The sequence below is a fragment of the Manacus candei genome, unplaced genomic scaffold (genome assembly GCF_025592945.1).
Source record: "Manacus candei isolate 608988 ecotype Guabito, Panama unplaced genomic scaffold, ASM2559294v1 h1tg000003l, whole genome shotgun sequence".
NCBI lineage: Eukaryota > Metazoa > Chordata > Aves > Passeriformes > Pipridae > Manacus > Manacus candei.
This window is the reverse complement of record NW_026138051.1, coordinates 16,078,564-16,103,516: the sequence shown is the minus strand read 5'-3', so window position 1 is coordinate 16,103,516 and position 24,953 is coordinate 16,078,564. Positions and strand designations below refer to the sequence as shown.

Here is a 24,953-nt window from a genome sequence, read left to right as displayed (position 1 = left end):
ATGCAATACCTTGAGGCAATAGAGGCAATACTGTACAGATATTCAAGATTAACCTCCATCCTTTCAAATCAATAGTGATTTAATACTTTGACAGTATTGTAAACACGTGGGAAATCCATTCCTTCTTGCAGTCCTCGAGAAAGAAAAAGCAATTTATCTTTTTACATTGTTCTACTGGGGAAGTCACAGCATGGGATTTTGGGAAAAGTGCTGGTCATTCCACCTGTATTGAGAATGAGGAAGGGGATTTTTTGCAAGCAAAATGATCTTTTTGCCTGTAAAAGTATCTCACGCTGCAGTCAAATGCAGAGCATGGGAAAGATCTTCCCTCTTTCCAGAGAGAGGGATCCATTTCACAGCACAAGCAAACCCAAGAAATTGCATATATGTACATTCCACATCATATCTGTACAGCTTTCCTTCTTAAATTTAAACATTGCAAAAAAATTTCCATTTCTGTTTTTCTGAACAGCTCAAACATGGCTCAACTGACAACTATTCTCACCCAGTGGAGAAAAAGCAGACAAATATTTCCTAGGCAGTTCTCAACAATTATTCAGTGCAATTAGTCAGTGAATATCCATTCCAAAAATGCTCAAACAATCAGGAGGTTGAACAAGGAAAGAAATTCTCAGTATGTCATGCAGGACATCACAACACTGATTATAACTGAACGATTTAATGGCATTGAGTGCTTTCAAGTCTATCAAGTTTTTAAGTTAACTGTATCCAGCTGAAGTAATACAGAATAAACAAGAATAAATCAACAATTCTTTCATTGTAACACTTTGATATTTGTAAATAATTAAGGTAGCAAATAGTTCCCTCAATATTTAGTAGTAAAGTGTATCAGCTGCAAAGTGTATGTACAATCGAATTCAGCATTAAGACACAAGCATGCAATGAACTTGTATACTCTAATTTGATAACTGAAGTTGAATAAAACTAAGTTTTGTTCCTGTTTTGTGGACAAGCTGTGTGGGCTTTCATAGCAACTTTTACAGGGACCACTACTAAACTAAGATGACCTGGAAATACAACACACTTGAATAACTCTGAAATCATCCCAGATATAGAAAACAAACATAAACAGGTTAAAGGACAAATATTGGCCTGACAGTTTTAGTGCATCCTCTCATGAACATGAAGATGCCTCAGAAATCTGAGATACTTCAGAGAACACATTACTTTAGAACATAATAATTCATGTCAGGTTGCAGCAGTGAAAAGCAGAAAACTGGAAGCCAGATGCTTTCCTGGATCTACACATACAGGATTTGAAGGAATCCTAGCTGGCATTTTCATTTCATTTAGCCTGTCCTCAGGGCAAGGAAATGCAAATATCAACATTAATTCAGTATCACACTCAAAATTTAACAGTAAATTATAATACAACAAGAATGGAGTAATTTGTATACTGAGGTGTAGATGGATAGTTGCCCAGGAAGAGTTGTGATGTCTTGCCTTCTGAATAATGTACCATCAATGCAACAAATAGAACTTAGTAATGTTCATGGTAATGAACAAATAAATCACTGCAAGTATCATTTAAACACTAATCCCAAAATTATATGGGAAAATTAGATTCAATTTTCCCAGCTCTCTCCAAGACTAACACACACAGTGGGGTTTTGTTTATTTTTTAGAGTGCTCTGATCCATGAGTTTGTAAATGTTTCCTGTTTGGAGACTCCCATGCTGCTGCCAGGAAGATGACAGTGTTTTGGGGGTGGAAGGCACACCAGCTTCCAGCTATTTCCCTCCTCCACTTGCCTAGAAAGTCCCTGGCATGGTGTATTCCAACTGGGACTTCTGCTGCATCTTCACCCTACTCTTCACTCTTCTCACACATGACTTTGAATTATAAACATGTTCACACTAAAATATTTGTCACTTCAAGTAGGGACCATTTGTTTCAAAACTTAAATCAGGTTCAAGAAAACACAGTCTCTGTCTGAAAGGCAGTGATTCAGGCTCTGGATGGTTCCTCCTCTGAGATCTGCCTGGATCTCTCACTGATGGTCACCAGAGGCTGAACTGCAGCACCAAGAACATTTAAACAGGGCTTGATCTACACCACCATTACTCATTGGGAAGAAAAAGGGCTCTTCAGGGAAGACAAAGCTGAATGCTACAAAAGGTGGCTATCAGAATTAAAAACAGGCTAAGTGTATTTAAACAGCTTTTAATTTGCACTGTTTTAAACAACAGTTTAAAAACATCTAATTTAGAAAGAAATTCACTTACAATTTAAAACTGCTACCATAAAAATTGTCTTGCACTATTTTTTGTCTTTACAGTTCTTTATCCCTCTGGGAAGCAAATTTTTACCTTGTAAAGCAAAATGAAGGGTACTATTAGCCCTTAATGACACTGTTCTGACCCTGCAGTTCAGCCTATGTCAGCCTTTCCACTTCAAAATCTTATTTTTAAGAGGTTTATGACTTAGTCATAAAAAAATCCAGCAACTGGTTAGAAGATGGCATGCACATTGTCTGAGCATGGCCATTAAAAAAACAGCTTTAAAAATGACTGGTGCCAGTTAATCCTCCAAAGATGTAAAGTGTTCTCTTGTCTCTGAAGGCCCCTGACACCACAGGCACTGCTGGGGTTGATTTGACTAAGAATTTGCACCTTCCTTATGGAGGTAGCTCTCTGAAGGGAAGGGGGAGCATTCTGTAGTTCTCTTTTGCTGAACAGGTTCTAATTTAGGTATTTGCATGATCTTGTTGTCTTCTGCTCAGTTGTGGTGGGGAAGGCACAGTGAGAGGTGCCACAGGAGGTTCTTTCTGAGGATCTGGTGTTCCTGCACACTGTGCCACACAGAAGGTGCTGTCTCACCAGCTCTGACCTCCCCAGTTTTGTTTAGAAGGCTTTTGCTCCTCATTTCCCACTTCAAAGCACCAGGGGTTTGTCTCATCTGGAGCACTACTGGGTTCTCAGTTCAGGGTTCCAGTTATCAGGGACCACATCTGCAGCCACCCAAACACTGAGAACTAAAACTCAGAACTGTGATCTGGTGTCAAATACTATCCCTAAGTCACAAATAGAACAACATTCCTCTCAATTCCTTCAGAGATACAACCACACCATCATTTTTAAATACAGTGAAATGAAGGCAAAGAGAAGGTAAACTGAGGCAGGAATTAATCTACCACATTAGTAATTATGCTGGGTTTTCCCCAATAGGTTTGTGGTTTGTGACTATGTCCTGTAAGTATCAAACTTCTTTGATGATCCTTCCAATTTGAACTAGGATTGTGTGACTTTTAACCTGTACTGGACCCTCTCTCTAACCTTTCAGGTGAAAGACAGTGGCTATTTCCCTATCTTTCCAGCTACCTGGTTGTATAATTTTGGGGAGTTATCATCTATATTTCTGCATAAAGCAGAATAACCCAGACTTAAGTCTTGAAAATGAAAGTTCTGCAACCAAAAAACTGATGTGCCCAACCTGTTTGACAGCACAGTCATTTCCTAAAGCAGAGTCTGGCCCAGAACAGACATAAACGTTTGGGGGTAAGCCAGAATAGGAATTTTTCTCAACTCCTGAAGAATCTCTCATGTTGAAGTAGACTGCCCAGAGGACTCTAGGTTTCTCCAGTTCTTCATTTTCAGTCTCTGAAAAGAAAAAAAGTGTTTGCAGTAATCAGCATTCTTGTGTGATGAGGTAAATATGTAATCTAGTAGACTAAAATTCAAATTTTTAACATGGAATTACTGTAATAAAGGACTTTTCTCTTTAAAAAGACAGTTATTTTACTTTCCACTTTTTTCTGAGATTCTCTTCCATCATACTTTTGCTTTCCTTTCCAACCATAGGTATGTAAATTCTACTTACTCTGTACCCACTATGCCACACAAGAAACAGTGATCACCTACAAGCTTCCTCCTGAGGAGTTTGGTCTAAATTTAACACCTTTCCACTTCACATTATCTCCTTTACTGTGGATAGACTCCAAGAGCACAGGATGGGCTGAACAGGTCCTCCCTGGGCAGTGCCAACTTGAAGGCATTGCATTCCCTATGCAAAGATATTTTTGATGTTTAATTTTTCCTCTCCTCCCACTTAATAGTTTATCTCTGTATAGGAACTCTTCCCCCTTGTGTGCATTAAGACAGAGTGTTCAAGGCAACCTAAGCAGATTAACTGATGCTCATGGTTTAAATAAAAAATCCACAAATAATACATCACCCTCAAATTAACTGAAGAATAGAAAGAATTCTGATAAAGAATTACCAAACCCCAGATATTCTGTATTTGAAATGTGTGACACGCAGTATGGAGAATCTCTAAATTGTGGAAGTGCAGCTAAATGAAAATAAATGACTAATTTGTATTTATCTACAATTACTGAGCTGCAATACTCATCATGAATACAAAGTGATCCTGAACTACATCTTCCTTGTTCATAATCTGTACCTTCCTGCAGTTACTCTGCACATTCCTATAATCCCTCTGCACACAGGCAGAAAAGCCTCTGGGAAGATGAAGGTCACTTCTGAACAGACCAGAATGCAATAGAGGAATACACAACACAGATTCTTAGCTTAATAGATACTATTTGTTTGGCATATTTGCTGTCTTCTTTTTGGTATTTTACCTCCTCTAAAATAAATGAAGCTTGTAAAAGACCTTGTGAGATTTACTTCTTTCCAAGAAACAAACTTCTAGATAACAACAGCATTCAAAACAGTATTTTAAAGCAGTTGAATTAGGAAAAAAAAGAGATAAATCTATGCTATTCCTTCAGTATCTTTTTATAACTGTCAAATAGTTAAAAAAAATAGGTGCTACCCATATTGAACAGTTTGAAATATAAATTAAATTCATCAGCCTGTGAAAGTCTGAGCCTTAATACAGGGCAAGATGCTCTTTAATATATTTAAAAGTTCACATTGCTCATAAAAGTTACTTCTTCCTCATTTAGGCAGGAAAATGAATGGAGTCCTCTTCTCCAGGTGACTTTGCCTCTTTGACCTGCCATGGCCCAGTGCTCACTTTATCTGGTGATTCATTTTCAATAACTCCAACAGTATTTGTTCTGACATTTTAATTAAAATACGACCACTACCTCATCCTGATGATAAAAAGGCCTATGTGTCAGGGAAAACTAGCTTTTCAGTGCCTCAGCGCACCTGAGGACCCCTATGATCACAGAGTTTCTCCAGAAGAATTTCAGTCAGGTTCTAAACAATATATCATTTCAGAACTGGATCATTTTACACATTAAGATTAATGCTCCTCCTCCCCAAATGATTAAAAGACACTAAACTGCCAGCTGATATTCTCTTCACCCTGGTCTTTGAAACACGGGGCACTGCCTTGAAAATTTAAGATATAAGTTAAATATTAGAGGTTGGAAATTAGCAAGCTTTAAGTTAACAAACAGTGTTTGCAACACTCCAGTCTAAAGAATTTACCTGTACTCTACATATTGTAGGCAAACCAATTATAAATATTATAAAATATTTCCACATCATAGTAACTTGTATTTATAGCAACATAACCACTGTCACTGACAGCTGAGCATTGTTTCCTCACAGAACTATGATTTACTGTCTTGAAGCATGGATACTGTATTTAAAAATGCTTTGCCAGGCTTAGACACAACAACATGTATATGCACATGACCTATTCTGTGAGCATTACCAAAAACATGATTAAATACAAGATCTTGGGATTAAATTTCAAAAACTTGTGTGAAATTAGCCCAAAGTATCTCAGGGACAATTCCTAGGCAGCACCTGCTTTGTCAACAGCTGCTTTGCTCTGAGGCTGTGAAATTTTCCATCTCAAGGCCAAAGTTCATGAAAGCAGCTGGCAAGGTTTCCTTGAATTTAGGGCCAAATAATTCATTACTGAAAATTCCTGGAAATCTATCTTTCTGGTAACAATATGTAACAACTTTATGCTTCAAGCAGAATCCAGAGAATTTCACCTAAACCAGCACATAAGGAAATACTTGAAGACAACAAAAGGCTGAGCACCAGTCTGAGAATAACAGCAGGCAAAGAAAACTAAGCAGCTTCCAGCACTGAGCACGTGGCAGCTGGAGGAGAAAGGCAGATCATGAACTCTTGGGGTTTTGAGAACTATTGTCAGGGATACCCAGGTGACAGAAATCACTAAAACAGTGCAAACATCAGCTTCACAAACATCTCATTTCACTACTGCATCCCTGGAAGGTGTGCTGAGAAGCAAATATGTTTCGTGGTAAAAAGAAAGTGTGAAAATGAAAAAGGTCTCAGACACTCACAGCCTCTGGGTACTGAAGTTAAACCACAGTTGGAGAAGACTTGGAACAGCAGATCATGGAATACAACAAACCCAACATCTGTCTAATCAATCTCACTCCCAAGATAAATCCCTTGACTTTGAAATGCTGATATCTCAAGAGCAGCTCACCACGTGCTGCCTCTGATGATGGATTCAGATGCTCAGTAACAGGTATTTATGAGGGTAAATTACATTTATGTAAAATAATATCTTAATACTTCATTTATTTATTCTTACCTTTTTCTGCATTTACATTGAATAACTTCTGTACAACAGGCTCTAAATCTTCCCTTGCTGTTTGAGTTGATGGACAGGTTAAATGGACTAAATCTGTTAAAAGAGAACACAAACTAATTACAATCATCAATACAGAGATAGATAAATAACATTTACAATTTTTAAAAGGTAGGCTTTTAGAAATCACAGTTCTTCATATAAATCACTTTGTTTAACCCAGGGAAGGGCTGTACTATGGAAATACAGTGTATATACAGCACACAGAATAATACAGTACAGCTGTATTATTCGTGAAAATTCAGTTTTGCTTGAATAATGTGGATTTCATATTTAGATTTCTTGCTAATGTACTTGTTTTCATGAAAATAAAAGTTGCTAAACTATTCCTTTACTTATTATGCTTTGAAAACTTATGAAATTGTGGACTCCTTAAGAAAGATGCTCACCTGATGCAGCTCCTGTCCTCTTTTCTGTTCCGATACAGAACCAGCAGCTCTGCTGGATTTTACAGCCATTCATTCAGGTATTTAAAAGCCTCATCTTAAAACTTTTCATAAAACCACCTTAACAGACTCATTTGCTATTGGAAACTCCTCAGTAGAGAAGTATCCACCAGAGAATCAGGAAGAAATCTAACATAACTCTGTACAAAGTTTGGACTGATTAATTTTTTCTTCATTACTGTAAATTCCTGATCCATTTCACAGCAATGCAGAGCTGGGGTATTATTTTAAATCTATATGGCATTTTTCTCTTTTCCCTCTGAAGCCTGGCTGGTTTTGTTGTCATTATTTTCCAGTACATCACAGAGACATTAAATAGGTTTCCTGCCCAGTTTGAGACTGGCTCCATGAGGACCAGCAATTTAACCCTTCATGCTCCTCTTCCTTTAGGTTGCACACAAACAGATTATATTCAAACATTAATATTCATTTTTTATTCAACCCAAACCAAACCTTCTGCCTAAAAGGAATATGTACTAAAAAAACTACAAGGAAACTGGTGGTGATAATGAAAGTGCCCCTGTAACCTTAACTAGATGTTTACAATCCCAAACAGTGGGATACAATCTATTTTTTCCTCAAAAATAGCCAGCTATAAATCACCAAAGTTCACATCATTTACTTTCTATAAAATCTTTTTTATTATCTTTAAGGTTATGGCTGTGAGTCCCAGTCATCAGTATATATTTTGATTATATTTGATTTACTCAGGTATAACTGCATTAGTTACAGTGGTTGCCAACATTTGTCTTCAAGTAATTCTTGCAGCCAGAAGAACGATGAGTTTAGTTCATGATTTCATCATTACAGCCTCCAGTTTTAGGGCAAGTGAAGGAGTTTGGTTCCACTCAACTGGCAATACAGATGATGTGCCTGTCATTTATGCAGTGTGATCAAAGAGGGGATGTATTTGTATACTTATCTTAAATAATTGTTCCAAGGAGAAATCAGTCAGGTTAAAACCCATTTGCAGATAATGATGTAAAAGTTTTTTAAAAGATTATGAAATATGTCCCATAACTGGAACTCAGCTATGCCTAATATAGAACTTTATTATTTCAACACATGAAGACAAATTTCATTAAGGAAGGCAGTACCTTCTCTTCTGAAATGAAAGGAACTTATGGAGAAAAGTAAATAACTGAAACCTTAATATTTCAGCACCATAAAAACCTTCAAGAAACTAGTAATTTATATCTGTTGAACATCAATCCTTCTTTAGTTTCACTTTCTGCTATATATATTTTGTGAACCTTTAAATAAAAAAAACCCAGCTATTTAAGGGATAATTAATAACAATATGCCTTATGGCACTAAGTTCTTAATTACAGGCTTATAATTTTTTTTATTATTATTTAAGTAGGAAATATAACTTTGAATGACTTTATCATTTAGGCCACTCTTCTTTCATATGCAAAGAGCTGAGTTCAAGCCTAGGTAACAGTAAAATAAATTGATTATTATTACAGTTATTTTTTGTTAAAAAGCATTAGGTCACCTCTAATTCTATTTATCTTCCATAAGTGTCCTACTTAACAGAATTCAGCAGAAGAATTTAGAAAGAAAAATAAATACCCAGTAAGAACATTTTGTTGCTCATTTATTTCCAGTTCACATAAAATACCAACAACTGAGTCCTAAAGCTCTGTGCACAGAAAACTGTTAATGCAAATACTGGGATGTTCCTCCTGAAAAGGTGATCTCTCGTATTTTTAGAATTAAAGTATCTAATGGGGTAATGAAGTTCTGAGAAGAATTTTTATAATTTTACCTCAACCATAGCATGATATGTCTACCATGATATATCTTCTCATCTGTGCTCATAAAGGGACATAATCCCACCTCCACCACAACTTGCAGAAGCTAAAAAGCTCCCACTGTACCATTTTCAGCTTAGTTTCAGAGCTGACAGAGTCAAAGGGCAAAACCCTCTGGACTTACAGGTGTCCTTCATGCAGGTCATGGTTGAGGAGCACAACTCGATGACACAAACTGCTGGTTTGCCCAGTTCCACGGGAGGCACTGTCAGAATGGAAACCTGGGGAGCAGAAGAGCCTGTGGTAAAGCAGAGTATTGTGGAGGAGGAGAAAACCAGCACAGTCTCAACACAGGAATAACTGCAGACAGGGACACAATTTGGTTTGCTGGTTTACTAGCACAGAAGAAACACAACAGTGATTAGTATCCTTCAAAATTAAGCAAGTAAAATAAACTACCTTAAAGACAGCAGCTTAGAAACTCTATTATAGTGTGATTTTATTATTTTATTTTTATATTGAATATAGTGTCATTTTCCAAACAGGAAAGCCCAAGTAATTGAACTAAAGTAAAATTTGTAATAGTTTTATAGACTAAAACAAATTAAACAATTTCCAGTAATTCTGGATTCAAGCAGAAACAAAACCATGAATTAATTCCTCCAACAATTAAATATTAGTGCATACAATACATAAAGACAAGTGATACAAAACTGGTGTGTACCTGCTGCTCTGGATCTGTGTTTAGTACAGACTGATCTGTAATGAGCACTGCTCTGGAGATCTGCCTACAATTAAATAAAACAATTATGTAAAAATAATTATATAAAAAATATAATTATGTAAAAATAAAACATGTAAAAAATAGCAATTTGGAATCATAGTTTTGGTAATACCAAGGTTATTTCACCATATAATCTTTATTAATGTGATTCTTAGTGGGATATTTTGCCTGTTGCTGAAGTAGGAACACATCTGGAACATTAATGCACTATTTTCAGTGACCAAACTAGATGATGAGTCAATGTAGTTGTATAAAAAAGCTTGAATATCCTTTTGATTTAAAAAAAAAAAAACAACAAACTTTTGTCTATTTGACCAAGATTAGCAGCAGCATGTTCCAGGACTTCAATGTCCCAAGCAGGACAGGACACTTGGGATTAAGGGGAAATACAGCAGGGAGATCATGAATTGCAGTTTCTGCTGCTCCAGTGCCCAGGATTATTTCTGCACTGCACTCACTGCTACAGCTTTGCTAATAATATCTGAACTGTTCTGAAGGCAAAGGCAGATCTGTCCAATTGTTCCATACCTGTAACACACATTTGTGCATGTGCTCTCTGACAGGTAACTGTCTTCCACAATAAAATAGTTGGCACTTATTCTTTGTCCAAAATGATCCACAATAGCTTTGCATCTGTTTAAAAGAAATCAAACCATAATGAGAAATTTCAATAGAGGGTAACAAAAGCATGCATAAGAACATTTGCTGATAAATAAATAAAGCAAATTAGCTTTACTTAACTTTTTCTTCAGGTATGAAAATTACCTTTTCTTTTAAATTAAATTCTTCTGAATGACTTTATCAAATGTTTCAGTCAATTTAACATACAGGACTCAAACCAGCCAATTTTATATATATTCCTATACTCAAATTCAACAGGTACCTTGAAAACAGTAACTAAAAGAAATGTAACAGCACAAGCAGTGTTTTAACACTTAGCATTCTCAGAGTTTCAAATTCTATTCAACATGTGCTTCACTTGCAACTTAAAGAAGTTTTCCCTTACTATTAATTTCAGTGATTTCATTCTCAAGCTCTCATTTGAATACTGCAAATAAACAAGGAAATGGAGCTGCTGCAGTTCATTTCTAATTATAACCTTTCTTATTGTTTATGGAACAATTTCCCTGCCACCCCCCAACCATTATCAGAGGGGAAAGGTTGATTAAATGTCATGTTGCATCACTCAAAGCCAGCAAAAGCAACGACACGTTTTATTTTCCTGCTAAGTGTTGCTTCCTCTCCTTTGTTCAGGAATAGCATCAGGTCATACGTGTGATAAGATTTTAAACTGAGAGAGAGGGAAGGAGAGTGCTTTAATTTCAGTCCCACTTCACTTCAAAGGGTGATGCTGAGAGAATTTCTTTCAAGTGCTGCTCCCAAATCCAGCAAACACTTGTGCACTGACATTATCAGGTCTCTGTCATCTGATCTGTGTTGGGACAATGAATCATCCCGAACCCTCCATTGACCTTCTTTCAATGTGTCGAGATAAAAGGATGAAAATTAGAATCCATCTCCTTGCAGTGCCACGAGTTATAAATGTACTTTATAGGGCTCATTATCCAAACTAATGGACTAAGGGCGACATCCTTGAAATGGACTCAGCAGCACTGCCAGAGCCAGCCCGCAGTATTTCAGATATGTAAATTACTGTGTTTGCTACAGCTTTTTATTACAGATGTAGAAATGTCCATTTGTCACATCTCTTCCATTTTGAGACAGAATTATGTAATTAGAAACATACGTAAAGGGTGAGCAACGCCTGCCGTTATTATGGAATTTTATCATATGGACCCCCAAAAGTGACCTACAATAAACACAGAGAAAAGCAACAACAACAAAAGTATGATTCGTGCATTCAATGTGCTTTTTCCTCAACCTCAAAAATATGATGTGGTTTTTATTTTCTAACAGAGCATCAAAGTTCTACCAATATGTTCTGCAAACATATTAAAACAGCAGACCTGGTATAATACATAAAAAACAGGTATTTTCAAGTGTATTATAAAAACCTTAAAATAGGGATGTCTAGAAGTTTCTATATTTTGACCCTGTCTTCCTTGAATCCTATTTTCATAAACTATTAAAAGTACTACAGAAAAAAGAGAAAAATAATTGTAGAGTTGGGCATGAAATCCACTGTTCTCTGTATGTACAGGTGTGGGTAGGAAAATGTGAAAAAGCAATGTTAGCCATGTCTAGAAAGGAGCTGATATAAACTTTGATGATATTTAGGGGCTTTAAATTAAATGCTAAACTAAAAGTTTGAGAAGAAAACCAAGGCTGCAGATAGAAGTATAAATTTCCCTTACAGGTCCTAAACCAAGAATATTAAAGATAGTGAAAAAATAATTGCATTAAGATATGGGTGAAGCCTGGAAGGCTGTGGAAGATGCTCTAAAATGAATCCTCCACAATGTGACTAAATTTCTCCTGTGGTGAGTGTAAGCTATTTGTAACCAAGAGAAGCTGCCTCTGGAACACAGAGCCAGCTGTACTGACAACCAGATATGAAATTGCCTATTACCAATTACTATTAATGGTCTGTTGACTCAAAAGCTCAGTATCTCATAAATAGCCTCATTAACAACTTGATAGCTGATTTTTATTAGGCAAAACACTGAAGCCCAAAAGCCAAGAGGAAATACATGCTGGTGCAGGGAGGGAATACACAGTGAGGATGGAGATAACATGAAAAAAGAAAAGGAAACAGTGATCTGGGATGTGTTGTGCTTCTTCATATTCACCATCAGAGAATGGCATTATTAAAAGTCCAATGTTTTTGGAATAATGAAAGTCTGATAAAGTCTTTTAGAAGTATTTCAATAATTCTGTTCCCCAAAAATCCATCCTTCAATTTTGAAATGTCATAAGTGAACCAGGAAAGCAGCCTAATAGCCTAAAAAAAGATACTTGAAACCTGTGTTGAACCCTGGGGAACTTATTAGATTCAAAACATAAAAAAGCATGTTAATGGAAAAGCAGCACTCTACCTCTTTTGGAACACATATAACCTTATAAAGAAAATATTACTTTCAAAGGTCTTCAGAATGTCCCTCTGAAAGAGCAAGTTAACTGTTTAAACATTATTGGAAAATAAAGCTTCCTACAGTAACAGTTCAAATATTAGTGTTAAAATAAACTGCAGAGTTTCTGAAAGGAGCATAGTTTCATCTGCATATGAATTATGCATTTAGAACAACACACATGAGGAAATGCTATCACATTTACATCTCACAGTCTGAAAGTGTGCAATGAACTCCAGAATCTGCAGGAACTGACAGAAAGATAAAATCTGTTGTTTACACAGTTTCAGGGAAAAACAGCTACTACTTGACCATGCCATGACAAATGCAGCTCAAGGAATCCAATGTGCAGTGCAGCTGGAAAATATACACATCCCCTCCATCATTTAAACTAGTTTTCCTAATGAAATGTTACTACATCATTTCTAACATAATTTTCAAAATTTTCAACAGAACATCTAAAACTTTCAATTATATAAACTAAGCTGAAAACAAACTCTTAAGAGAGTAAATTCTGCAGTTAAGCTGATAACTGATAGAATGTGTGTAAGAGAAACATAACAATTTACAGAGGTGTGAAAAATGCCACTACTGGAAAAACTCTGGGTTGATTTTTCTTAGCTCAACTTTAAACCTGCCTACAGGTCTGATATTGTTGTAAAAGAATTTATTCTGGGATAAGAGGGCAGCATAGTTTATGACAACAATCTACCTAAAAACTCATTAAAGTCTTTTCTCTTGGAGTGACATGCATTATCAGCAAAGATTAATCCGATGAGTCTTTAGGTGAGCTCCATTTTTAAAAATGCAATAACAGAGGGCTTTGTTGTCATCTGATGAAAATCAATTAGAGTAGGTAAGGCCACAAGGAAAACTAACATCACTCATCACCAGCCCCCCGGCAGCTGAAATGATTTGTCTTCCAAGCTTGGGTGATCAGGAGCTGTAGTAATATCACAGGGAAATTAATTTAGTTTCTATATTCTAGACCCACTTTCCTTGTTCTGGAGGACCTATACACAAATTACTTTTAATCAAGGTTGATGTGTTATTAATACCAAGGAGGATCTCTGAAGAATCATTTTTTTTCAAATTGACTCCCCACATTTTTCACCTGTATTTGGTGTGCAAACAGAAGGTTACTGTGTCACCCTTACCTGCCAGAGGCTTTGTCCACCACCAGGCACCGCACGGGGTGGCGAAGGCAGTAGATTCCCCCAAACACAGCACACAGCCTGGGAACAGGGAAAAACAAAGGTTATTCCCATCACAACTAATGGCAATCACTGTGTGTCACAGCCAGGCAAAGCTCTGTGCCCTCTGGCAGGATGGATTTCCTGACTCCATGGGCCCTGACACACGGAAGAGTGGAGCTGCTGGAGGGAGTCCAGAGGAGAACATGGAGATGCTCCAAGGGCTGGAGCCCCTCTGCTCTGGAGCCAGGCTGGGAGAGCTGGGGAGGTTCACCTGGAGAAGGGAAAGCTCCAGGGAGACCTGAGAGCCTCTTCTGGTGCCTAAAGGGGCTCCAGGAGAGCTGGAGAGGGATTTTGGACAAGGGTCTGGAGTGACAGGACAAGGGGGAATGGCTTCCCACTGCCAGAGGGCAGGGCTAGATGGGATATTGGGAAGGAATTCCTCCCTGTAAAGGTGATGAGGCCTCAGCACAGGTTGCCCAGAGAAGCTGTGGTTGCCCCATCCGTGGGAGTGTCCAAGGCCAGGCTGGATGGGGCTTGAGTAGCCTGGGATAGTGGAAGGTGTCCCTGCCCACGGCAGGGGGTGGGACAAGATGGTCTCTCAGGTCCCTTCCAACCCAAACCATTCTGCAATTTTATGATTTTGAAGTAAAAGATTTTGGTATCTCTTCGTAGATGGTCAACTTGAAAAGAAAACTTTCACTTTCCAGACATGACTTCCCCTAAAGTGGAATCAACTTTGTCACTCAAACATCCTATGAGGTAATTCAAAGACAGTCAGTCCCCCAACCCCTCTCAAACCTGGATGGCCTGATGCAGCACAGCAAAGGGCTGCAGTGTATCCCCAGCCCACCCTCCCTCTGAGCTCACTCCAGAAGGCTCAGCCCAAGGAGCTGTCAGCACCAGCACTGCCACTGCCCAAACTGGAACACCCAGTTCCCTGGAAATACCCCTGTGCTCATGCAAAAGCAGCAGAATATCCCCATGTTGAATCCCAGCCTTGGCTGTCTGGAGATTGTTGGAGATGACACAAAGGTTAAACATCCACTGAAGGATTATTAGAGAGCCTTGAGCTACGGGTTGATTATCTCTAATGCTGCAATCAATGGCTCCTTGCCTGACAAAGCAGATATCAGCATCTTTCAAACCAATTCAGATGAATTTATTTCATATGTTATATGCAAGAATAGTGCTATTAACTTAATTATAACTAAGATTCCTTAGTTAAAAACATTAAATTACATCTTTCCTTTGACTTCAACCACAGTCAGGGGCTTTTTGATATATGCACTTGATTTTTCTAGTGTGCTTTGAAAGAACTTTGCTGCTTGGCTGCACAAAAATGTGAATTACTTATTTCCAAGAGTAGCCTTCTATCCAGAGGAGGAGGGCATGACCTGTTTTCATAAGAGGCCAGCAGAAAACTTCTCTTTTTAAATGAAAATGGAAAGGAATTTTGATTGTGTTGTTAAACAATTACAGAAAGCCAAAATACCTATTAAACAGCCCAGCACGAAAAATGACACAATCGGGAAGAACTTGCCAAAATTATTTAAATACAGAAATTGAAATATTAAACTAAATGGCACCCCAGTAATTTATGACAAAGTAAAATCACTGTGCTAACATTACTTTCATACAATGGGCTATTCAAGATGATTTGACTGTACTTCAGGTACAAGGCAACTCTTTGATACCATTAACCCTAAATGACAGACATTTAAACTGATATTACTCTAATTAACTGGCGACTGCCTACCCCAATAATTCAAGTTTTGCTGAAAGATAGCAACAACACTGTACCCAGCTTCAACTCTGCCCTGTTGACATCAAATCATATTACAGCTAAATTAAGAGTTGTGAAAATTTTTGGCCTGGTAGCCCTCCATCATCCACAGCCTTTAAATGCCATTTCAGTCCCCATCAAGGCAGGCCTCAGCAGTTGCAGTTTTTAATACAGCTGTGAAACAATAGGACATATTAAAAGTTGAGGTTTTGACAGTATATTCACCATGATTTATGAGTTTGTATATAATTTGATTATTCTATTAATTTTACTGATTACTGATTCAGCTAATACAGTGAAGGTCACTTACAAAATAAATCTTCATTACATTCCACAGAAAGTAACTGCCTCCAACTAGTTGTTTTCTTTAATTAAACGCTAATGTAACAAGAGAGAAAATAGGCTGCAGGGTTGCTGCATCTGTTGATACAAGAGGAGTTTACTGCTTTGATGTAATGCTCTCCGATATTAATTGAACAAAAATAGAATGTGTCTCCATCTGACATCTCGATTTTCAGTCCAGAGATGCCATAAACACACTGAAATTACAGACTTACCCTTAGTTCACTCAAACTACAGAAAAAAAAAATTTGAAAACTGTATCACACAGTTTTACACCAAAAAAATAGTTTGTGTTTCTAGCATCTAATTTGTATTCTACTTCCTGAAATTCACTGAGTAATTAATTAAAAAATTGACTATTTTTCCCTCTAACTGTACAGTTTTCTATAGCAAAAACTGTTTGCTTCTCTCCTTAAAGTTGAACACTGCATGTCCAGCACAATGACCTTTGGAGAAAGATCAAAGAAAAACATGCCAAGTGCTGAATTAATGAATTTTTCTCTTTCAATTTGGTTTTACACACAGAGCAAGCTGTGAGCTAGTTCTTATGTTAAATTCTGTGTTTCCTGGAAGGCCCCTCAAACATCACATTTCCTCCAATGTTGTTGCGTGTTCTAAAAACCCTGACCAGCAGAACACAGACAAATCAAACAATTAAAATGGTTACAGTTAAAAAAAAAAAAAAATAGATGGTTAATCTTCCCAACACAGATTTCCCATAAAAAAAGTCAAAGTTCAGTGTTTACCAAATCAACTTTAAAAGTTGTTCACAAGGAAATTTTAAGAGAAGTGAAAATTATTACAGTTTTTGCAAACAGTTAAAAGTTCTGAAAATTTATCTGGGTAACAGTACAGTCAGAAAAAGTCCCATGAAAGTATTATGAGAAACATATTGTCACTTGTTGAAGCAAAAGGGGAATAAATAAGTTCTGTTTGAGAATAAATTTATTGTGCTTCCAGGAACTGCAAAGTAAATCCAGACACTGTACAAAGATAATGAGGGATGTGATTAAATATGGGGCTACTGTCAGCAAAAATGCAAAATCTGAGGTGAAGAATTTGAGACTAGGTCTGAAGTAAGTAGTTCCAGAGATATTAAGTTCTGTCAAGAATGGCCAGAATCACAATGAAAAAGTGCTGTTTCTTAAAATAACAGCATTATCACCTCTAAATTTTTCAAAGATCCTGCAATTAACACCACTTTTTAATGGATCTAGGTTAAGCATCATTCTCTGGGATGCTGAACTCAAAACCAGATGATTTATATGAAAGTGAGGTGAGAATCCATCAGGAAACACGTTCAACTATTTCACAAGCGTCCTAGAAATTATGGTAAAAACACTGTGGGAATTGTAAGAAATTACCACAGAGCTGGAGAGAGGAAAAAATAACTTAAAAAGTCCAGTTATTTCTGTGTTGCTGTGATGGCAGTTAACCACAAACTCACTCCCAAGACTCATCTCCGTGGAAGGTGGAAGGATGGGACCTGCCTGGCTCGAATTCCATCGCCCTTGCTCCAGAAGAAGCTGTTCCTCACACAAGGTCGTCCGGCTGCAATGACACAACAACTGTGCCCCCCAGAGACCCGTGGGCAGAGGCACAAAACCAGGGACTAGAAACCAGTCACTAAGCATTAGCTCATCTAGAGAACCCATTTATTTGTTCTCTGCCTCCAGAAAAGACATAAAAATTCAAGTTATCTTAACCCTCAGTGGAATTCAAGGACTGTTTTACTAATTTTGTCATGTTTTTGGAGCTCCCTTTCTATCTGTCTTTAATGAAAAAGGACTTTGCTAAATGCAATTTGCCTTCACATCTCAGCTTTGCTGCAATAATAAACAATCATGTCATTTCCACAGATCTCCTGATAATGCTGGAACGTATTCCCATGTCTGAGTGATAATTCTCAGGGAGACCTTGTAAGTCAGATCTGCACATCCCCACCCAGCCAGAGAGGAATTTCCTTGCTAAAGGACTGTCAGGAGGCAATATCAAATAATGTATTAAAGATATTTCCTCATATTACCATCATTGTCCTAATTATTAAATCCTGAAAAGGCCTCTCATAATAGCATTTGTATTTTGTGCTTTTAGGTTCCAAATATGTTTTTTTCAAATGTACCAAGAATGATTGAGATAGGACAATGTAATTCCAACCCCTGTAATTCCTTGACTGAAAACTTTCCATGCCTAGTTAGGGATCTGAAATCAATATAGTTTGACAAGATCCATATGATCCAGAGCATCCCATGTGATATATTCTATTGGCTGAAGGTATAAACTCCTGCAGAACACTGTATTTCTGGTCAGGGAAATAACGAGGATCAGAAAAACTCTGTTTAAAAAATAATTTCCAAACATGAAAGAATTGACAAACACCCACTGAGAAGGAAGAAAAAATCTAAAATGGGAAGGTATTTTCCAAGTTTCATACACTTAATGCATTTCCCAACAAAGGTTACTTCCAAATTAAAAGTCTTTCCTGTCAAATTCTGAGGAATAATGTGGGCAAGGACACAAAAGCATTCCATAGCTTTATTAACGACAAGGCTCACTGATCTGTGAATAACCTGAAAAAAATGAAGATTATTGAGTTACTTTACCAATCTATCCATCCATCACTAGTGAACAGGTCTCAGAATGATGGATTATCTCACTTCCCTCATGTTTATCCCAAGCAAGAGTTTCTCCTTAGAGGGAAAAACAAACAACTGATCCTACAAACAATCCTGCTAATTATGCCTGCCCGTTTCACATTCATCTGCCAACAAAGTGAGGAGAAATACATCAAGTTTGTCTTTAAAAGCCCAGCTACACTGGAAGTTTTATTATTTCCCTGAAATGCAGGTGGAAACAAGAGGAAAGCAAAGAGAGGAGCACTGCAGCTACTCATATATTCAGTATTTCAGCACAAACCAGAGAATAGTGACAAGTTATCAGTAATTTCAATTTACATTTTTGAGGTGCAGAGAAATGGAATAATTGTAAGTGGTAAGAGATATATAAATGTGAAAATGAAATGGAGGACTGAACTCATCTCCTATACAGCCAATGTTTTTTAAATCACCTGTGACTGTTTCACACTTGCACAGGACTGCACACATGCTGAGACTCAAATCTGTCACATCTGATTGTACAAGAATGAACAGTACCTGAATTTCTCATTAAAATGCCAAATCACACAATTAACAAACAGAAAACTTCTGTATTTTGCTTACATGTAGAGCCATGACACTCATGAATGGAGTTCATTGAAAAGGGTGTTGCATTCAAGTTTTGATGTATCAATTCTAAGTGCTTATTACAGTCAGGTTTCCTGAAGTATGGTCTTGATTTCAGACCACTAAAACCTTCCAAGAGATTGTGACAGGGACATAATTGGGAATGTTAAAGGACCTGAGACTACCTCAGAAGCTCTGACACTTGCAGTAGATAATAGTTCACATGTAAGGGCACAAACTGATTATTCATTTTTAAATACATACAGGAACCCTCCAAATCAATCACACAATCCATCTTATCTCAGCCCGGACTCTTAATCTTCCTGTAAATATGGGGACTGAAAGAGATGGAACTTCTTAATCAGATCTTTCCTCCATCACAAAATTACTGCTGTCACTGTCACTGAGACAAAAATTACCAATTTCAGCTGGAACCTGCAGCAACTGCTAAAAAGGGTGACACTGCCCACCAAACACAGACCCTGTGGAGAACTGAGCGAGGTCACAGAGGTGAGGCCACAACCTCCACTGTCACCCACTGAAAGCACTGGCCAGGGGTGAGGAGAGGCACAACTGAAAGAACTCTTCTCTGAGGAAAATTGAAAATTACAGGCATGCTTGAGTTGAACTGTAAAATAAACTATTTGAAAAAATATTTGGAAAATAGCATTCCAAACACTCCTGAAAATCATAAAAAAACCGAAAGTTTTTTTGCTTCTGAAAAACTGGAAGAAAGGAGATTCAAGTTACCAAAGAGGAATCCTGTAAAGCATGCAAAAGCAACTATGGCCTCATATTCAACAACTCTTTCATACTTTAAAATATCTTTTTTTTTCCTGTTACAAACGAAAATTTGAAAGCTGACAATTTTAACATTAACCTCCTAAATCAGAAAATATTTGGGGTATTTTATAAGGTTTTCTACAACCAGAAAAAAGCTCCATCAAAAATCACACTAAGTATTCTAGCTGTTGTATCACTGACTTTACAGTGATGCCCAATTCCAGCTTTGTTTTGGGGACATTTGTTCAAGGAAAGGAAAGCTGGGTCACAGGTTTGCAACAACATGTCAACAGCAAACTGCAAACCACATCTTGCTTTCCCTGGGTGCCTCAGACATTTTGGTGTCTTACATTTACCACATCATTTTGATATTCCTCAAGAATGAGATATTACTATATTCATTTTTGCTAAACATCAAACCACTGCTACATCATTGGAAAGGAAGAGACAGTTTTGTACCATGAACTTTGAAGCAAAGGAAGCAGTTAAAGGCCAGTAAAGTTTTGCTGCTTGGAAGAGCACGAGGCTTCCAATGCCCTTCCTTGTTCCACTAATCCAATTTGTGGAGACAGAAATCTCACATCTGTACCTCGACATACTGGGATGTACATTACAGTGACATAAAAGTTTAATTTTCTCTCCTAAACCATACCTGCTTAAACCAATAAAGAACTAACGCTGCCTTCACTCGCTCAGGTGTCGTCAGCAGTCCTAAAACGTTGTGGTGTTTATGCAGAATTCATTTGGGATGCAAGGATGTGACTTCCAAATGCCTTTGGCTCATTCCCATCAATATGCATGTGTGCCATTTATAACAGTAGCCTTGATGAGAACACACAGTGTCACTGGCTGCAAGGAACGCTTAAGAGCTTTACATTAAACAGAATATAGAACAGTGGTGAGAAATCACAGAGCAGGTGACACCTTCCCCTGATAAGCTGGTGATAAAAGCTCTGGGCTGTGATCTATAGGCTCTGTGTCACCACTCTGCTCCCCAGCCTGAGCAGGATTCCTTGGATACAGCTCACTCTCAGCGAGAAATAATCCTGAGGGAAGACCACAGATAAAAATTGTGATTCGTCTCAAAAAATACTGTGATTGCTTCCTAAACTGTTCCCTTAACCAAAGACAATTAAAAAAAAATAAATTGTATTAGAATCTTTGTAACACAAACCTTTTGAAAGTATAGTTACTTCTTGGTTTGACAGATTAATTTGTTTCAACTATTAAAATACCACCTTCATTGTAGGACTTTACATTTTAGCAAAAAAGCCCCTAAAATGCAGCGATCAATGGACATAAATAGAAAGTTGAGGCCATCTGAAGAATTCCTGTCGTCATGGAATGATTTTATGATAAGAATATTTATAATACTTCTAGACAGCACTATGGCTAAGTCTTGAAATATATTGCTGTTACAGATCAAAAAACTATATGTGCTGGCTAATGAACAAAATAAAGCCAAAGGAATTTCAGGAATGCAAAAAAAAACTATATGGAGAAAAACCTACAGGGGAAAAATGCAACTAAAATTCTAATTTTAAATATAAATTCACTTCTTTTTCCCAGGTATTTGAAGTCAAGAAAGGCCTAACTGCCCAACCAGTACAATGGCTCTGATAATATTTTGATTTATTAACCTGTTGGTCACATACAGATACCTGGTCTCTCATGAAGTCCATCCATAAAATCCGTGAACACAAGTTCTATTTCACGACTGTATTCAGAGTAGTTGCCTAAAACAATTCCTCTTCACAGGTTGTCTGTCCAACCACCTAATTACACAGATCCACATTTTTTAAAATCACCACATAAACACAGTGTAAGGAACAGCTGAAAGGCTATTGACAAAAGATGGTACCAAATAACATTTCTGTTCAGTGGAGTACAATTATCCCAGAACGTTTCTATCAACACATAATTGCATCCATCCTACATACAGCCAAACAGGCTCAAGCTGCTAAGGCCATTTTTCTGGCAGTAATTTAAGTACTGTTCTGGAAAAAAGAAACAGAATCTATCAAAGAGACAAGACAGGAAGATAATGCCCAACATCGTGTTGCAAACCAGAATTTAATAGCAGCACATATGTAAAAAGCAGAACTTGTCCACCACAAACAAAGCAGGTAAGAGCCTGCACTGCTATTTAAAGGACTGAGGTACAAATATATCACTCAGCCAAACTGGCCTCACCAGGCAATGCTGCCTTTTTTAACAAAGCTAATGTTTACTTCAGACCTACAGGTTGCCACATTAAAAGCCACATGGAGCAGATGGAAACACTGCCTTGCCAGCAAAAGCAAAGAGGAGAGAAAAGCACCCTCAGCCTTTTGAAAGCCAGTTGAACTGTTGGAAATAACTGAAAATTAAAACTACCTGCCCTTTGTACAGGGATTCCTGATGGCCTCCAAAAGCATGGATCACCAGCTCCACTGCTGGGACCACAGGACACCTCAGGAGTCAGGATAAGGACATTGTCACTTGACCATAGGTAAGTAAAGAGCTTGAAGTGGATCCTCTTTTATCCTGGAATGAACTGGGTTTTTTTCCTTTAATTACTTTCTAAGGCTCAAGCAGTGGAGAACATTTGGCTGCTGTTTGAGATGTCAGAATGTAAAAGTGCAGCCTGTGTGGGGCTCAGTGCAACGGGGCTGCACGGGATCCTCTCTGCTCTTCAATTCATGGGGGGAAGCTTGTGGTCTAGACACATCTACAGAATGATCCCCAAGAGGACAAGGAAATGATTTCACATCAGTTGCCCTGTTTGTACAAGTCTGTGATATAAGAAAGGTGAAAGAATTAGATTTTGATTCAAATTTAATAATAAACTGCACACGTGGCACTATTTTGCTTCTTTCATAAAAATCCAGCCTATTATTTTATATCTACCTCTAAATGGCAGATGCATTCTCAGCATTAGTTAGAGACACAAATTGACAATGTGTATCTTCCTGCAACTTCAGGGAAGACTCAAAGCACAGATTTTCTCAAACCACCCCAAAGCACAGCCACCCTTTTGGACACACATCACCCTAAATCTCCTCTGCCAGATTTAAAAAGTGAGAGCTACATGTGAGTTAAATTAAGGCTTTCTCATTTCCTAGGACTTATCACCACAGGCAGCCACCACAGCCACCAGCTATTACAAGCTGCATTTGCAATACAATGAAAATTGTTGCAGAGTATTACAGGAGTGTCATCTCCAAATTTTTTTTCCCCCTTTTCTTTCTGGAGTGAGAGGAATTTCACGGCCAACGAAAATGTGAAGCACAGAAAACCAACATGAACCTGCAGCAAGAAGATTCCTATTGAATGACATCTATTAGATTACCAAGGAGGTCCTTTTGGGAAGGCATGGATTGGGTAAGTGGGGTTTACCTGCAGAAGCACTGTGGGATCTCCCCTTGCCCGTAGAGAGGGAACAAAAACGGGGTATTGCCGTAGCGGCCAAGGCACTGCAGGAATTTTTTTGTTGCCTGAAGACCTTCCAGAGTCCTGCTCTCAGTCTCTGAAACCATTGCAATGGAGTGAAGGATGAAGTGCTGCAAGCTGGGGGTCAACTTCCTTGTCTGCAAGAACTGAGCAAACGTGCTGCTCTCGTGGTCTGAGGAAAAAGCACATTGATGTGCAGAGCACAGCGTTACTTCTGTGTTGTCCCACATGCTCCCACTCACACAAGTGCCTCTACGTTTCAATAAACAAAAGCAAGTGAGTTTTTCAACAAACACCCTGCTGAAAATGGATCATCCAAGTCAAGGAAGTTCAAGAAATTTACTCCCAGAAGGTGATTTTTCTCACAAGACAGAAATATCACTCCATTAAAATATTTCAAAATACCACAAACCCACTGTGTGGGTCTCCAGACTGTAAATATGGCTTCACCTACTCATTCTGTTAGACTTGATCTAACTCCATCTCTCCAAATCCTGAAGAGAAAAGTCCTGGATAAATTCATAAGGAATTCAGAAACACTTCCATCAATGAAGAGAGCAGTATTATCAAGATATATATTCTGTTCAAGAGTCAACCACTGCTTTACTACAAATGTACCTTACTGCCCTTTGTACAGCCATGCAGTAAGTCATGGAATGACAGGGTCTGGGGCTTTATCATTCTAAAAAAATTCTCAAGTTTTTCCTCACTTCAGCTTCTTACATAACTCTGTATTTTACAGAAAAAAGCTTTAAAAAATTCTTTACTCTCATGAACTCTCCCCATTAAAAGTCTGCCTTCCCACAAATGCAATGATCTCACCAAGAGCAATTTTAAATTTCTGAAGTCTTTACAGTAGCCTAATCTGACTCAAAATATTCCCAACTACTTCCCAGGCTATTTTAAAATGTAGGAACAAAATCTGTTTAACTGTCTCTGGAAGTAAAACAAATCTGATGTTATTTAGGTACATGAATCAATGGATTCATTTAAAATTGATGTGGCGTCTCCTTTTTTTTACTAATAAATTTTCTAAATACCACCTATAATCCTCACTGTGGGAACCTCCATTTCTTCCAGCAGCAGCAAACTGGGATCACCTGTAATCAATAAACCACTTCAGCCTAATGAGTCTTTGCCCTGTCAGGATTTTCTGGAGTTCATTAACTCTCCTTCTCCTAGTCTTACCAGATCTCAGTACTGACTCATTTTCTCTTGCATATATTTAAAATAATTTTCTCTAATGTTTGTACTAATCTAAGAGTCTTGTTCAACTCTTCAAACCACTGTCCCAACAATTACTTCTCCTTAACACTAGATTCCTGCAAAAATACTGCCTGGTTAAGCTACTGTCAAGTTCCAAAAGCACTGATCTCTTTTGGTCTGAAACTTCAGTACCTGAACTACTCCTCTTTCCTCATTCTTTCTTTTTGATAGATTTTTTTTCCTGTGCCTTAGTTTACTTTTAGACTCCCAAGAACTGAGAAAGTCACTTCATTCTTTGAGCACAAACAAAAGCACCTTCCTCCTGTCAGCCAATTTCCCTCTTTGACCTGATGCTCATTATTCTCCACACATTATACCTCCAATCTATTCTGATTTCCTCT

The 24,953-nt window shown here is 37.8% G+C and overlaps 1 protein-coding gene across 2 annotated transcripts in view; it reads right to left on the bottom strand.

Annotated features, from left to right (window-relative positions):
- Positions 1 to 24,953, bottom strand: part of CHM (CHM Rab escort protein) — a 53,530-nt gene that overhangs the window by 5,166 nt on the left and 23,411 nt on the right. For both annotated transcript variants that reach the window (XM_051786177.1, XM_051786187.1), the window contains exons 8-14: positions 23,293 to 23,518; positions 13,747 to 13,824; positions 10,089 to 10,193; positions 9,501 to 9,564; positions 8,961 to 9,057; positions 6,517 to 6,609; positions 3,454 to 3,620 (exon numbers count right to left, since the gene is read on the bottom strand). In XM_051786177.1, coding sequence (XP_051642137.1) covers positions 3,454 to 3,620; positions 6,517 to 6,609; positions 8,961 to 9,057; positions 9,501 to 9,564; positions 10,089 to 10,193; positions 13,747 to 13,824; positions 23,293 to 23,518 — 830 coding nt within the window. The remainder of the gene's footprint in view (positions 1 to 3,453; positions 3,621 to 6,516; positions 6,610 to 8,960; positions 9,058 to 9,500; positions 9,565 to 10,088; positions 10,194 to 13,746; positions 13,825 to 23,292; positions 23,519 to 24,953) is intronic.